The sequence below is a fragment of the Heterocephalus glaber genome, unplaced genomic scaffold, assembly GCF_053883595.1.
Source record: "Heterocephalus glaber isolate CG9 unplaced genomic scaffold, H.glaber_assembly_v1.0 deba00001720, whole genome shotgun sequence".
Taxonomy (NCBI): Eukaryota; Metazoa; Chordata; class Mammalia; order Rodentia; family Bathyergidae; genus Heterocephalus; species Heterocephalus glaber.
The window spans coordinates 8,709,767-8,722,737 of NW_028258433.1; the positions used below are offsets into that span (position 1 = coordinate 8,709,767).

The following is a 12,971-nucleotide window of genomic DNA, read 5'->3' on the forward strand; positions in this document are numbered from 1 at the left end:
TTTTTATAAATTAAAAAACCCGGACCCAGTCAAAAATTAAAAGTGTCTTATAAATACCTTCACAATATTATTAAACAAGAGATGGAATTAGTCAAAGTTAAAGCAGTCAAAGGAAAATATTAGGAATTAACAGACAGCTATCTCTTCATTGTTGTTCTGACTAGTATAGTGCTTGAAAAATCTTGGAAAATTCTGTTCAAAACTATGCTCTTTACTCAATCACAGCACTACTGATGATGCATTTTGACTTTTTTGAGATCACATTTATAAGATTGACTAATATTTCATAATATTATCTACTAATACATAGTAAAATATTAATGTATGTTTTTATAACAGCTTTATTGATGCATAAATCACAAAGAATACAATTAACCTATTTAAACCATACAATTCATTGATTTTCAGTATATTCACAGTTGAGCAACTGTTATCACAATCAATTTGAGAACACTTTCAATACCCTCAAACAAAAACCCTGTACCCATTAACAGTCTTCCCTACAATCAACACTCCCCCCAGCCCCAGGCAATTCCTAAACTACTTTCCATCTGTGTGGATTTGCCTATTGTAAACAGTTCATGTAAGTGGCATTATATACTATGATGTCTTGTCCTTGGATTCTTAGGATAATGTTTTCAAGGATTACCCAAGTTACACCAAATAACAGTACTTCATTCTTTTTTAAAAATAATCTCCATTTTTGTGGATATACCATTTTATCCCTCGTGAACATTTAGGTTGTTTTCTCTCTTTGGTTGTTATGAATTGTTGTACACATTTTTATGCAGATCTACTTTTCCATTTCTCTCACATATGTACATAGGAGTAGAAGGGCTGGTTCATATTGTTATTCTATTTTAACCATTTGAGGAACTTACAGTTTTCCAAAATGGCAGTATCATTTTACATCCCCACCAGCAACATATGAGGATTTCAATTTCTCCATATCCTTGTCAATACACATTATTATCGTATTTTTTATTTTGTTCTAGTAATTTTTTGTTTTGCCATTCTATGGACTGAACCTAGGGATGCTCTGCTACTGAACTACATTCATAGCCCTTTTAAAAATGTTTTTAAAATTTGAGACAAGGTGTTGCTAAGTTGCCCTGGTCAAATTTAAGCTTGCAGTCCTCCTGCCTCAGCTTCTCTAAATGCTGGGATTACAGGCATGAACACTTATTTTTAATAAATAGTAATTCTTGAGGCAAGAGGATCACAAGTTCAAGCCTAGCCTGGGAAACTGAATAACTTAATGAGATCTTGTCTCAAAAATTATAAAAAATAAAAAAGCTGACACCCAAAATAGTTCCAGCAGAGTTAACATGTGGAAGAATTCCTATGATAAGATGTTCAACTAATGTACCATCCTAGTAATTGAGATAAATATTCCTCAATCTAGTTTCCACAATAGCTTATCTCTTTATAAAAGACATAAACATTTGTTTTTCATTAATAATTGTAATTGCTATAATACTTAAATTATCAATTTGCTGCTAATGCTAGGAAACCTGGTATAAGACATGAAAATTTGATATTTGTCTAGTAATATGGGGCATGGTACCTGATATCTCTAGTTAGTTTAAGAACAGGGAACATATTTCCAAATAGTCCCAGTGCAGAATAACTTAAAGGAAGCTGCTTTATATTTTTCTATATTATATTCTAAAGTCACATAAAGAATTATTTGACTATATGAAATGTATGCATTCTTCCTTAAAGAAGTATCTATAGAGGTACTGTAGTTATAGAAATGCATTTGGTATTCATCACTGGTTTCATTGCTGGTATTCATTACTGAATGAAATTTAGGTTTAGTTCTAGATATAGGTAAAAACACCATTAGCTAAAAGCTATTATCTCTGTGTGACTTCTGGAAATATAAACTCCAATAATTTCACTTTTTAACATGGACAAATATGATATATATAGAAATAGATATATTCCAAACCAAGGTTATAGTTACAAAAACTGTCTAAATGACAAAAAACAGTCTAAACATGAATAAGAATATCTAGTAAATTTTATAGATCCTCAAAAATACTTTTGTCCTAATTCTGTCTCTATATCTACACTTGAGTATTGTGACCCTTGTAAAAACTACATCATTATGAATTAATTATAAAATAATGTAAATCATCAAGTACTCAGTGGCAGGACCATGTGACTGAATAAATATTGGCTTTCTAAAATGATAAGAAAACTTAGAAATTATATACTTTGCCTTTGTCATTTTATAGGTGTGAAGAATGAAGACAAAGTGAAGGAATTTGCCTAAGATCACCTAAGTTTATGGCAAAGTGGGAAATATTAACAGCTGATTCATGACTGAAGGTTGTTCCCATAACACAATGATATTTCAATCAAAATTTAATAAATGTTTGCTTTGAAGTTTTGTTTGAGCTTTAAATTTAAACAGCTGAGCATGATATAGGCTAAAAAAAAGTGCAAACCTTTTTTTTTTTTGGTACCGGGGATTGAACTCAGGTCCTTAGCTTGCAAGGCAGGCGGTGGAACCACTGAGCTAAGTCCCTGGCCCAAGTGCAAACCTTTTTATAAACTCACATTTTTAGCTAGAAGCCAACTAGAAACCAAATATAATAGTAATGTTACTATTAGAGAAAATCATGAATATATTATTAAAAGCAAGTGTAATGATGCCAACCTTCAAGTTTCCTAATATATATTTTTAAAATCACAAGCACTTCTATTAGATATTTTAGGATTAATATTGAAAATTCCATTCCTGCAGACAAAGGAGTAAATTTCTGTAAGAACTAAAAAGAAGTTTGGTAGCTCTTTCTTATCTATTTCATTCTCTGAATAATACATTGAACATTAACTTCACAAGGTGAATATTGTTCATGAAAAAAGAAAGAGAAGGAAAAAATTGAAATCTATGCTGTTCTGAAATCACTGAAGTTTGGAAGATGATTTGATCTTGTCATCTTTTTCACTGTTCCTCTCTTAGCATTCACAATCTTCTGATTAACTGGATTGTGTCTTCCCCTGAAATAAAATAAGCATTGATCGTAATTTTTCAATCACCATTGTGTACAACATAAACATATACTGTATTTGGAGAACTGTATAGTGTACTTAGTTCTTCAGTCCACAGTCTTTCATATGGAAATCTTCCTGTGAATATTTTTGCTTACTGTGCAATCTTAGGCAGCTTTCTTTGGTCAGCTTTCCATTGCTGTGACACAACTTAAAAAGGGAGAGATTTATTTTGGCTCACAGTTTCAGAGCTTTCAGTCCATACTTACTTGGCTCCAAGGCAGAAATATCATGGAGGAACTGCACGGTGGAGGGAAGTTCCTCAACTCATGGCATCTTGGAAGCAGAAAGCAGGGGAGGAGCCTATCCAAAGGAGCCCAGGGACCAGATATATTACCCAAGGCTTTACCCCCCTATGGTCAACCCAGATACATCCAGAAGTGTGGTTTACTCATCTCCTAGGCATTTCTTAAGCCAATCAAGTTGAAAAATCAACCATCACAGAAGCCATACCACATTACCATAGCTATAGAGGCATCCAACTCAAGCATAAATACTCCAAAGGCTGGGAAGTAGTCAATTGGATGCCATAATGCAAAAAGCTGTCTGGAAGCAGATGAGGCAGGTCATTCTGATACCCTTAGAATTTGAATTAAAGCTAAGGGGGGGGGGTGGAGACATAGACAGAGACAGAGACAGAATGAATGAGAATGAAGTAGAACAGGATAAAGCAATTCATGAATTCCTATTCTAAAATTTTCATGGGATCTTCTTTCCCTTATTGACTTATGTATCTTTACAAATCTAATCTTCTTTATATTCTTATCCAAGATAATGAGAAATGACACTGATTCCCCAAAATATGCTTTTAAACAATATTTTAATTAGGAGAATGATGTCAGTAAAACTGATAGAATAAAAACCTGTCATTTCTTGGTCATGAGGGAAAAAGTTCTCTACTCCATAAATTGATAAAAAATAGCCAATGGATTTTTTTACAACTCTGGAAATTTACTAATGTCTTGTATTTATATTAAAAGCCTTTTAAAAAAGCAGTATATATATGTAAGGATCACTAGAATGAATCTTTCAATTGTAGTGTAGATAGCTTATTAATTTGTGGCCATAATTTCACATAGTAGGAATATAACAGCCAATATTCAATCAGGCACTATCCTTTTTAAAAATAGAATTTCACATTTAATTGAGTGTTTTCTAATGTTCTGATTTATTCTGAACATTCGGAACACTGCATAAGTCAATGTTTTAAGATCATCATTGTTATAGCTTGGATGCTGAATGTGATACTAAGGTCCATGGGCTAAAGGCTTGGTCCCAGGGTGGTGTTGCTGAGAGGTAGTGGAACCTTTAGGAGGTAGAGCCTTACAGGAAACCCTTAGGTCATTGGTGGCATATCTTTGAAGGGCATAGTGGGAGCCCAGCCCTTTCATCTTCATTTTTGCTCCTTGGCTTGTGATGTAGGTGATTTTGTTGTGCTATATACTATCACCTTTATGTGCTGCCTTACCACAATCCAAAAGAGTGGAACTAGTAGATCATAGACTGGGGCCTCCAAACCTTTGAGCCAAAAGAAATCTTTTCTCTTTATAAGTTAATTATCTCAGGTATTTTGTTGTAGACAGAAAGGTGACTAACACAAGCACATATGAGAATATCAACTAATGCAAACATTAAATGTCACTGACACTTGATCTGTAAAACACTGTTTAATGTATAGTATTTACAGAAAAATGTACAAAACATAAACTTACAGCTCTATGAATTGTAATAAAGCAAATGCTCAGGTAATCACTCCCCAGGTTAATAAATAGAATATTGCAATCATACTAGAAAGTCCTCTCATGTCTTTCCCAATTATTATTATTCTCTTTCTCTCTCATATTTGTCATTGCTATTTACTTCACAGTTTACTTTTAGCTGTTTTGAAGTTTATGTGAATGGAAATTTATCACATATTTCCTTTCATTTCTGACCTCTTCCACTAAAAACAAAGAATTATTCATAATGTTATGCAAGCTGTAGTTTGTTTTTGTTATATATATCATATATATATAAATTGTATTCATTCTATCATTGATGAACATTTAGGTTGTTTTCAGTTTTGACTGTCAGTGAATAAAGTTGCTACAAACATTCTTGTACAGGTCTTTTGTTGTCGGTGTAAGCACCATTCTGTTTGGAATATAACTAAGGAGTAGAATTTTTGAGTCATTGAGTAAGTATGATCAGCTAAACATAAATCTTAATGCTAAACAGTATTCCAAAGTGGCTGTATAAATTTACACTCATACCAGCAATATATGAGTCCTTTATTCCCACACATACTTGACAACACTTGGAATCATCAATCATTAAAATTTTTGGCTGTATCTCATAATTTTCATTTGCATTTTGTTAATGAGTTATGATGTTGAGTACCTTCTTATGTGTCTGCAGACCATTTGTATATCTTCTTCTATGAGGTTCTCAACACTAAAGGTTGTTTTAAGAATCAAATTTTAATCATCAATAAAAGAACAGTACTAACTTCCAGATTTAAATCAGTAACTCAGAAAAACAGTATTTTAAAGTAGTACTAATTACATATACCTAATTTGAAAGAGTACAAGTGTACAGAAATGTCTCTGTTAGATGAGCTTTGTGTTATAGTTTTAGAAAGTAATGGACTTTTTTGTCCACTTGTTTGACCTTTCATTTACTCACAAATACACAGGGCGTGGTGGTGCTGTAATCCTAGCACTCGGAGGTTGAAGCAGGAAGATCCCTGTGAGTTCAAGGCTAGGCTAGGCTACACAGTGAGTTCAAGGTCAGCCTGAACTATGTAGTGAGACCCTGTCTCAAAAAAAATTCACTAAAAATTATTTATTATACACAAATCGATGCCTGGCACTGTACTTAACATTGAGTTGAATCAAAACTGGAAGTAATAGATCTGGGATTAGGCATGAACTGTGCTGAAGGACATGAACAGCTGATTCAGAGCAGTGATCCCAGACCGTGTCACATATCTTTTTGTAGCAGCACATTAAACTCCATTCAGACCTGTGGCATGGAGAAGCCCACAGAAAAGCTAATCATCAGCCTGATACACAACTGCTGCTACATAAGGAGGTAAGCAGGAATGTGTTTGGCACAGGTAATCTACTCAGGAATCTTTTAGTAGTAACTTCCCAAATTTTGGCAGTAAGTAGACAAGTGCACTAGGCATGGCCTAGAAAGGATGTGGTGGACAGGAACTCACATTTCATGGGGATAAGGATCTTGGTCATTCAATCAGAAAAAGAAAAGTCCACACTTGGTAGGTAGACTGTACCTGCACCAAAGCCCTACTCTCTCTTCCCAGACCTGGTTCTTTTCCTTCCCCTACAGATGCTGATCCTATGAACACTGCAGTAATTAACTTCTTCATGCTGATTCCCATTTCAGAGTCAGCACTTTGAGAGACCCAACTTATGACAATATTCAACAGAAAACCATACTCTCCTCACAGACATACAGTCTACTGATATATTGTATGTATGTGTGTTAGTACATAATTAGAATGAAGCTTTATTTTACTTTCAAAATATTTTCCCCTTCACTATTTAAGCAAATTTGAAGAAAAGGTGGTATCTTTTTAAAAGATATTTGAAATGGAACATAAATGTGAAAAAAAATAACTAAGGTGGTTGTACAGAAGAAAGTTAATATAGCAGCCTTGCTGTTGTTGGAAAAGTCTGCTTATAAGGTTAGTTCTTGGCTGGTGTGGAAATTTAATGGTTAAGTGTTCCCTACCCTGACATAAACTTTCTCTAAATGATAAGAATGTCTTCTGGTGCCTACCCTGTTTATACTAACAGAATGCTTCATACTGAACACTTGTTTAACCTTCTGGGAGTCTGGAATTTTGATAGGTACTAGGTAGAAGATGTCTGTGTGATCTATCCCTGATTAAAAAAAGAAACTCCCTTGGGCACTAAGAATCAAACAAGCTTTCTGAGTGGATAAAACTTCATATGATATCATATGTTATCATAACTCATTGCTAGAGGAATTAAGTGACCCTGTAAAGCTTGCACCTAGTTTTATCAAATATTATCCCATGACTCTTTTCCTCTGATAATTTTAGTTTGTATTCTTTCTCTGTAATAAATCTTAGCCAACAGTAAAATATATCCTGAGTCCTGCAAGTCTTTCTAGTGAATTACTGAATATGAGAGTGGTCTTGGGGTGCCCTGAACACAGTAGCACAACAGATTTTATAGAGAAATTCTTTGAACTTACTTTAATAATTTAAACTACATTATACATCCAAAGATGAAAGTGCATAAAGATAGTGAAATAAAATATAAATCACCTATGAATATTCAGGAAAGAATACACTTTGATCTACCTAGCCAAATATTGGGCAAAATGTTGCCATATAATTCATCTCCAATTAATCTGTTACACCATTAATTAATCAAAGAAACTTGCTGCATTGTATACCCCATGAGGACCTCCTGCCTTGATCTATTTTGAAAAGGATTCTCATTTGTAACTTATTTATATATCAATTTAATTTTAGTGTTAAATTATATGTGAATATATACCCCTACATGGGATAAGGTTATATAAAACAAGAAATATTTGCATAGTTCTTCTGTACTTAGTACAGAACCAGGAAAACTGTGTGTAGATATAACCTTCTAAACTTCTATTCTTTATCCTAAATTGGGTTTGTTTACAAGGAAACAAACTATACTGTCATCTACATTTATTTTGGTGTCCATTGTAATGAAAATACATTCTACTTCTTCACTATAAAGGTTAAGGATGACACTTTAATTGTAATATAATGTTGTCAATAGTGTAGTTTTAAGCTCCCCTTGGGTAATGCATTGGTTTAGCTTGAAAAATAATATCTTACCATGCGTGAGGATTGAAAATGTTTCTGAGATCTAAAAAACGTGTATAAATGGTGAACAAAGACCACAAACTTCTTTAAGTTCTCTTACAATCTGCTATTTTATATTGTTGCTATAAAATTCACTTCCAAAATATAACAGACACCTGTTTTATCCATACCATTCCCAAGCAAATATAATTAACTAGAAAGAAAAGATATAGCTAAACTTACGCTTTCACCAGATTCTCTTTCATTCTAGGCAATTGTTCTATCTGTTGCCTTTTAGAAACTTGATGTGAGCCAGATCCCTGAAATCCAAAAAGAAATTGAGTGTTCATCCTTTTATTTCATGATTGAGTTCAGCAATAAGAGCAATAGTCATTTTCAATTAACTCGTCCACAACCAGGTCCTTTAGTAGCATGTGTAAGAAAAGCTGAAGAATAGTGGGAAATTCTGCCCTTCTCCAGGATAATCAAGCTTCCAAAGTGTCTGGAAATCTCCTTACTTTAGCCCCAAAGTCCATGTGGTTTAAAAAAAAATATGGAGGAAATTATGAAATTTGTATTGCTCATGTGGTTTAGATCATGAGAAAATTTTGTAGTAGACACTACATACAAAACATGCACCTTGTCATTACAGTACATGAGGCTATTGTTTTAGGGGCCAGGGATTTAGCTCAGTGGTTCCATTGCCTGTCTCTGAAGGGCAAGGTCCCAAGTTCAATCCCTGGTACCAAAAAAAAAAAAAAGACTATTATTTTATCTAAGCAGTACCAGTAGGTGTAGTGAGGCAGAAATAGGATAATAATTTCACTTTTCTCTATTTTGAAATTCTTCCAAGATATAAAAGCACCTCTTGTGGATGGTCTAAATATAATTTATAATCCAGAAATTGAGGATGATCACCTTACAGATGGAACTTGAAGCCATGAATGAATGAGATCATTCATTAAAGGCATATAGAGAAGTAAGAGAATTGAAACCACAAACCTAGGGAAACAATTTTTAAGGGTATCCAATCAAAGATAGGACCAACAGGAACTCCCATACATATACATTGTTGTGGAAGTCAAGTGTGTATATGTGGGCAAGGTGGTATTCAAAAAAGTGAGCCTAGGGCTGGGGATTTAGCTCAGTGGTTCTGGCACCCACCTTACAAGCGCAAGGTCCTGAGTTCAATCCCTGGTACCAAAAAAACAAACAAACAAACAAAGAAGTGAGGCTGATCAACAGGGTAAAATGCCTCAGAAATTATTTTTAAGGAGGAGCCACTATATGCAGCTATTAAAAAATAAAAGCACATTATATGCATGTGTAGAAATTTTACAATGAAACCCATTAATTTATATAATTAATAAGTACCAATTGTTATTTAGAGAATGGAGGGTCTGGGCTGGGGACAATGATGGAGTCAGAAACAAGATGAAAAGAGGTCAAGGAGTGAAAGGCAAAGGTAGTATATATCCACTTTTTCATGAAATTTGGCTGAGTAAAAGAAATCTTAATTGGCAGTAGTTGTATGAGAATGGATGAACTCACTATGTAGCCCAGGCCTCAGCCTCCTGCCTCAGCCTCCCCAGTGCTGGGATCACAGATATGAGCCATCACACCTGGCTGGAATGCTTTTTCTTTAAAACAAGAGAATGAACATCTGGGAACGGTGGTACAAGACCATAATCCCAGCCCTTTGGGACACTGAGGCAGGAGGATCATAAATTCAAGGCCAGCCTGGACAATTTATCAACTTACCAAGATTCTGTCTCAAAATAAAAGAGAAAAAAAGCACACATGGCAGGAGGGGAACACCTGTCTGTATATGTAAGTACAAAGGCCCTGGGTTTAATTCCAAGTAATGCAAAAAAGAAAACAAAAAGCAGAACAGGAGTGGTAGATAAAGATATGGGTATATTTGCAGGCAAAAAGAAAAACAATTAGATTTCACACCTGATAGATAGATCTCTTTCATGATATATTAGATCATTTACTACGTAACAGGTTTGAGTGTTTTAGAGCAAGAAATGGAATTCACTCATTCTTTCATTCATTCAATAAATGTTATTGAGCATGTGCTACCAGTATATTAAAGAAAGGAGTACAAATACAACTCATGGTCTGTTTGGGGAAACAGTGAAAACAAAAGAAGATGACAATGAGAATCTTGATTAAGATTTACACAGTGCCTTAGGAACATACAGCAGATGGAACTAATTCAGGCTCCACATAGAAGAGTAATCATTTAAGAAATAAGGAAAGGAACACCAAGGGTCTCAGGCATGAATCAGCATTATATAAGCAGGAATTGGCATAACCTTAGATATGGCTGTAGTACAAGATGTTACCAGGGATACGGATGCAGAGACAGGCACAGCCATGTTAGAAAGGACCTTTGTAGACCACACCAAGGAGTGTTTCTGTGACCCTTTGGACAAAGCATACTGAAGGTTTTTAATCCTCACCATAGTATCTGTATTAAACATTGATAACTCAGGCATCAGAGAAGAAAAATGAGTGTAGTGGGGATAGGCCTCTGAGAGTTCTGCTATTGAGAATGTATCTCAACTACTAGATTTAAACATGGGGAATTACATTTTAAAACCAACAATAGCAAAAGTGAATTATCTAAAAGCAACAGAAATGTCTGGATAGCCTGGAACCTAGGTCATAAGAGATGGCTAACTTGGTAACTTGAGTTTAGCTCAGAAACAAAACAAAATAAAAACCTATTGGAAGACTGAGAATTGTTTCTAAGTCTTTCAAAAGATATCATGTAGAAAGAGCAGTACAGATTTGTTTTGTGTTCTTTGGAGAATAAAGCTAAAACCAATTGGATGTTAAGGATGTATAAAAATGGAGAAAAATGAGAATCATGTGAGAAGGCAATAATTGTGGAAATTAGAACTGTCTGTCAATGAAACAGAACTATCGCAAGTCCCTTTTCAGTAAATCAGAAGCATTATATCCCATGATCTCTCAGATCAATCGATAAAATTTTATATTTCTGGAAACAGTATCTAAAACTTAAATTTCTGAGATATTTCAACAGGCTCTTAGTCTTTCCACCTGACCTTTCAGTAGTGCAGTATACTTGTGAATTCTTTTTTATTAAATATTATTTTATTGGTACATTTTAGGTATACAATATAATGACATTCATCTTTGGAAATTTGCACCTTTACATAATCTCTCTTGGTTCTTATTTTACCCCCTTACCCTGCCCTCCCTTCAACTCCTCCATCTCTCCCTATTTACAAAGACTTTGTTTCAATTTTTTCATTTTCTCATATTAATTCCATTCCCTGCTTTCCTTTCCCCTACCCCTCCCACTTCCCCTTCCCCTTTGCCCCTTTTCTTCCTATTTCACATTCTCTATTATACCTTTTAGTCCTTATTTATACTTTCAGGTTCTAACACTAGAGAAACTATTCAGTATTTACACATGTGTGTCCTGTTTATTTGACTTAAGAGTATCGCCTCAATGTGCACCCATTTAGCTATAAATGTCTCTAATTTCTCATTTTTTATGGCTGAGTAGTACTCCATTTTATTTTTTAAAAACCCACATAATCTTTATCCAGTCTCCAGCTGATGGGCATTTGGACTTCTTCCAAGTTTTGGCTATTACAAATTGTGCTGCTATGAACATGGGAACACATATATCACTGTGGTATGATTGTTTTAATTCACTGGGGGAAGATACCCAGCAGGGGAAGAGCTGGGTCAAATGGGACTTCCAGTCCTAGCTCTTTGAGGTATCTCCATACTGATTTCCACAGTGGTTGCACCAGTCTACACTCCAACCAGCAGTGGCAGCATTTGTTATTGGTTGATTTCATGAGAGCTGCCATTGTTTCTGGAGGGAAGTGAAATCTCAGCCTTGTTTTCATTTGCATCTCTTGAATGACCAGGGATGTTGAACACTTTTTCATATGTTTATTTGCTATTTCTACTTCTTTGTCTGAGAAATGTCTGTCCATTTCAGATGCCCATTTTCAGATTCGGTCTTGAAATTTGGGAGGTCTGATTTTTTTAAGTGCTTTATAGATTCGAGATAGTAGACCTTTGTCTGAGGAACAGCAGGTGAAGATTTTTTCCAACATTGGGGATTGTCTCTTCACACTGTTGGTGGTTTCCCTTGCTGTGCAGAAGCTTTTTAATAAGAAGAGATTCCACTTGTTGATTGTTTGTGCTAGTTTACAGGCAACTGAGGTTTTGTTCATAAAATCTTTTCCTACACCAATGTCTTCAAGAGTTCTATCTAACCTCTGTTCCAGCCAATTCAGCATTTCTATTTTTACATTTAGATCTTTAATCAATTTTGATTTTAGTTGAGTGCATGGTGAGAGATATAGGTCTAGTTTTAATCTTTGGCAAGTTGAAACCCAATTTTTCCAGCGACATTTATTAAAGAGGCTATCTTTCCTCCAGTGAGGGTGTTTGGCTCCTTTGTCGAAGATGTGGGGGCTGAATGTGTCTAGAGTTGTTTTGGCATATTCTAATCTGTTCCACTGGTCCTCAGGTCTGTTTCTTTGCCAGTACCATGCTGTTTTTATCATAATAGATTTGTAGTATAGTTCAAGTTGGGGATTGTGATACCCCCTGACATGTCTCTGTTACCTAGAATTGATTTTGCTCTTCTGGGTCTCTTCTTGTTCCAAATGAATTTTTGGATTGTTTACTCAAGTTCTGTGAAGTGTGCTCTGGATTTTCAATAGGGATTGCATTGAATCTACATAGCAGTTTTGGAAGTATGGCCATTTTCACTATATTGATCCTTCCTAGCCAGGAGAAGGGGATGTCTTTCCATTTTCTGATATCCTCTTCAATCTCTTTTTTCAGAGTGCTATAGTTTTCAGAGAAGAGGTCTTTGATATCTTTTGTTAGGTTGATTCCTAGGTATTTCAGTTGTTTGGATGCTATTGTGAAAGGAATTATTTGCCCTATTTCTGTCTTGCTGAGTCTGTTGTTCGTGTAGAGAAGAGCTAATGATTTTTGTGTGTTGACCTTGTATCCAGCTACTTTACTGAATTTGCTTATTAAGTCTAGAAGCATTCTTGGGGTCTTCTATATAGAGTATCATGTC

The 12,971-nt window shown here is 34.9% G+C and overlaps 1 protein-coding gene across 2 annotated transcripts in view; it reads right to left on the reverse strand.

Annotated features, from left to right (window-relative positions):
- Positions 1-323: 323 nt before the first annotated feature.
- Positions 324-12,971, reverse strand: part of Ccdc169 (coiled-coil domain containing 169) — a 63,381-nt gene continuing 50,733 nt past the window's right edge. For both annotated transcript variants that reach the window (XM_004854906.3, XM_021266487.2), the window contains 2 exons: positions 8,123-8,199; positions 324-3,012 (listed from right to left, as the gene is read on the reverse strand). In XM_004854906.3, the coding sequence (XP_004854963.1) occupies positions 2,901-3,012; positions 8,123-8,199 (189 nt within the window). In that variant the 3' untranslated portion in view covers positions 324-2,900. The remainder of the gene's footprint in view (positions 3,013-8,122; positions 8,200-12,971) is intronic.